Source organism: Chiloscyllium punctatum, chromosome 47, assembly GCF_047496795.1.
Source record: "Chiloscyllium punctatum isolate Juve2018m chromosome 47, sChiPun1.3, whole genome shotgun sequence".
Classification (NCBI taxonomy): domain Eukaryota; kingdom Metazoa; phylum Chordata; class Chondrichthyes; order Orectolobiformes; family Hemiscylliidae; genus Chiloscyllium; species Chiloscyllium punctatum.
The window spans coordinates 27,840,193-27,840,861 of NC_092785.1; the positions used below are offsets into that span (position 1 = coordinate 27,840,193).

At 67.3% G+C, this 669-nt stretch overlaps 1 protein-coding gene across 1 annotated transcript in view; it reads left to right on the top strand.

Annotated features, from left to right (window-relative positions):
• Positions 1-423, top strand: part of LOC140468665 (uncharacterized) — a 72,986-nt gene extending 72,563 nt beyond the window's left edge. The window contains exon 10 of the mRNA XM_072564742.1: positions 12-423. Coding sequence (XP_072420843.1) covers positions 12-423 — 412 coding nt within the window. The remainder of the gene's footprint in view (positions 1-11) is intronic.
• The last annotated feature ends 246 nt before the right edge of the window (positions 424-669 follow it).

Genomic DNA, 669 nt, shown 5'->3' on the forward strand with positions numbered 1-669 from the left:
CGAGCCCACAGGTACGGAGTGGGAACGCCGAGCCCACGGGTACGGAGAGGGAATGCCGTGACCACAGGTAAGGAGAGGGAACGCCGAGCCCACAGGTACAGAGTGGGAACGCCGAGCCCACAGGTACGGAGTGGGAACGCCGAGCGCACAGGTACGGAGAGGGAACGCCGAGCCCGTGGGTACGGAGTGGGAACGCCGAGCCCGTGGGTACGGAGTGGGAACGCCGAGCCCACAGGTACGGAGTGGGAACGCCGAGCCCACAGGTACGGAGTGGGAACGCCGAGCCCACAGGTACGGAGTGGGAACGCTGAGCCCGTGGGTACGGAGTGGGAACGCCGAGCCCACAGGTACGGAGTGGGAACGCTGAGCCCACAGGTACGGAGTGGGAACGCTGAGCCCACAGGTACGGAGTGGGAACGCTGACCCCACAGGTATGGAGTGGGAACGCCGAGCCCACAGGTACGGAGTGGGAACGCCGAGCCCACAGGGTACGGAGTGGGAACGCCGAGCCCACAGGTACGGAGTGGGAACGCCGAGCCCACAGGTACGGAGTGGGAACGCCGAGCCCACAGGTACGGAGTGGGAACGCCGAGCCCACAGGGTACGGAGTGGGAACGCCGAGCCCACAGGGTACGGAGTGGGAACGCCGAGCCCACAGGTACGGAGTGG